At 50.2% G+C, this 2,856-nt stretch overlaps 1 protein-coding gene across 1 annotated transcript in view; it reads right to left on the bottom strand.

Annotated features, from left to right (window-relative positions):
- SLC25A22 (solute carrier family 25 (mitochondrial carrier: glutamate), member 22) overlaps positions 1 to 2,856 on the bottom strand; it is a 27,570-nt gene that overhangs the window by 21,821 nt on the left and 2,893 nt on the right. The window contains exon 2 of the mRNA XM_010281571.1: positions 1,441 to 1,566. Coding sequence (XP_010279873.1) covers positions 1,441 to 1,566 — 126 coding nt within the window. The remainder of the gene's footprint in view (positions 1 to 1,440; positions 1,567 to 2,856) is intronic.

Below are 2,856 nucleotides of genomic sequence, written 5' to 3'. Positions count from 1 at the left end.
TACAATGCCTGCCAATGCCAGAGGAACACCTCCAGCATTACTCATTCACATCCAGTCTTTGTCACAGACTCTTAAGAGGAGCCAGCTCAAATACACAGAGTAAATCCTGTGTATTCCTTAACGGTACTCCATCCCACAACAACTCCTGGCTACAGAGCAGATCCGAACTCTACTGCTGGAGGTTAAAAGTCTTTCTCATACTGACTCCTCGTGTCCAGAGATGAGGCATCCTGAAATGGTCTCCCAAGGGGAGCCTACAAACCCTTCAACCTGCCCAAACTCCTGTTGCTGTCACCTATCAGGTCAGAGGGAGAAGCAATCTGCAGCAGCAGCAGGAGCAGGACACAACAAAAAAGAGAGGCAAGGCAAGACAGGAGGCCATGCCCTGCCAGCACACCTAAGCACACAAACAACGCAGGGAGCAGAGCGCACTGTCACTGTCAAGGGAAGCACCAGTCTGCTGTGGCATGGCAGAGCCTACAGCCTAAGCTCATAATTACATGTCATCAGCTAGAGCAAGGAGACCCAGAGACTAAAACCATCAACATACAGAGAATTTTTTTCCTATTCCCACTCTGCCTCAAATTCCTCTGGGCAGGAAAGAGGAAAATATTAGTGTGGAGGAGCAGGGAGCAGGAAACACTACTTCTGAAACAAAGTGGCAGGAGGACAGGACACATCATCAGTCCCAGTCCCTTCTCCCCCCTCAATGACACCAGTACTTTTGGAAAACTAAGGCCTGACTCTGGTTCCTACGATAAAGCATTGTGTGCTGTGTGGTACATTCCCACAGCAGATACACAGCCCTAAGCATCTCACACAAATCCCAGGTGAATTTGGTGGGCTGGATACGTTCATGCGTTCTTTTCCTGCAGCACTTGAATTTTTTTGGACATAGGACTGCTGGGGTAACTACAGCATGTGTCAACCTGTGACCCTTCAAAAGATTCTGCTCCAGAATGGGAATGGGTGATTGCTTCCTCTTTTTAAAACTGACACAGCAAAGGAAAGGATATTAATTTCCAATATGAAAGTCATGGAAACAGAAGAGAGGCAGAAATTCCTTCATGCACCTGATTGTGGCCCAGCAGAGAACCAAACAGGGCTCTATGTTTTGGTTTTGTTTCTGAGCCCTGACAGCAGCAAATAAGCTGCTCCCAAGCAAGGGATGCAAACAGATGTGCCCTCTGCAGAGATCTTGCCTGCTGGGCTCAGCAGCCTGAATAGCTGCTTTATTTACTTTATCTGCTCTAGCACAGCTTGATTCAAGACTGTCCCCTGGCTTTCCTGCTCTAGCACAGCTTGATTCAAGACTGTCCCCTGGCTTTCCTGGAGACAGCCCTGTTCCTAGAAATGCTGAGCTCACCTGAAAGGTAACAAAGTGGAAGGACTCCCCACCGAAAGCCCTGGGGGATGCTGCCTGTGCAGGCAAGTACTCACATGCTGGTGTACATCCGCTGGCCATTCTGCTGGTTCTGCAGGCGAGTTTTTGCTAGGTCAATGGGAAATACACAGGTGACCCCAATCAGCCCAGCTATGCCTCCATTGATCAGCTTGGCAGGTAAACTGTAAGGGGATGAGATGCAGAGAAACAAATGTCTTAGCACCAGCATAAAATCAGTTTTTTTTTGAAAGAGTGGAGCTCTTTTGCATGACCAGAGTTAACACATCACTATGCGACGAGGCTGTCCGCCCTCTCCAGCACAAAGGGAGCTCTGCCTCAAGGCAAAGCTTGGCCCTTGCTGTACATACAGGGGAGGAGGGGAAAGCAAGCACATAGCATCAGAAAAAATCACTAATGAGTGGAGTGGAGCCAAACAGCTAAGCCACACATTGCTAAGAGCAAGGAAAATCCCTGTTTCCCAGGACCCAAGGGCTTCTGTTGTCCCTAGAGGAGAAAAGACAGAGTGCTGCACCATCTACCACATGGGCAGACTTCAGTTAGGGCATGATGGCATCCAAGCCAGCAGGTTTACTGGCAAATGGTTTTCAGCACTGCAGTCAGATACACATCTAATGAGAGGTTCGTGACACATCAGCTGCTACCATCATGTGGGAACGAGCCCAGCAGAAGCACCCAGCTGGCAGCCAAGGAGCAGACAGCTACAGCTCCAGGAAACTGCTTCCAGACCCACTGCCTGGGGCAAGGGGAACACACACAAACCAATAGCCCAGCAAAACCACCGGACTGGCAGCCCTGCACAGCCACAGATGCAGAGACGTGAGCTCATACCTCTCGGGGAAATCAAAACCTGGCTGGCTGCATGTGCTTCCAAAACACGAGGCTCTTGCCTTTGTGCTTGCCTTTGTGTTCCCACAGGGAATTCTTGCAAGTGGCACTGAGTGAAAGCCAGATCAGCTAAACATGGGTTCCCAGCAAATTCAATTATGAAAAATGTCCAGCACTTATATGCTCAATAAACCACTACAGACAGAGACAAAGGAAGCCTGTTTGAGTCAGCTCCCTCCAACAAAGCACAGGATATGGCTCCCTGAACACAGGATGTGTCGAATATTAAACTGACAGCAGTCCTAGATTGCAGCTGGGAGAGCCAGCGAGGCCAAGTCCTCACACCGGGGCAATGGGCACCCTGTCTTTCACGATGGTGACATGATGCTCTGGATGGGATCACAGACTGCATTACCCACTGGAAGCAGCAGCAGTGAGGCTGGCCATGGCATGGTGAATGCTCTGCAAACATGTGCCACCCCAGCAGCATTGCAGAGAGGATCAATAAGCAGCCATGCTGAAAGAGCTGCCTCTCAGCTCCAGGCTCAAGGGAAAGGCTGGATATGGAGACTCAGGGTTTCAACCTGAGGTCTCCCTGGGGGAAGCAGCAAAAAGAGGGGGGGGGG

Source organism: Phaethon lepturus, unplaced genomic scaffold (assembly GCF_000687285.1).
Source record: "Phaethon lepturus isolate BGI_N335 unplaced genomic scaffold, ASM68728v1 scaffold21732, whole genome shotgun sequence".
NCBI classification, from domain to species: Eukaryota; Metazoa; Chordata; class Aves; order Phaethontiformes; family Phaethontidae; genus Phaethon; species Phaethon lepturus.
The sequence above is the reverse complement of the archived record's forward strand: the minus strand, read 5'-3'. Positions and strand labels throughout refer to the sequence as shown.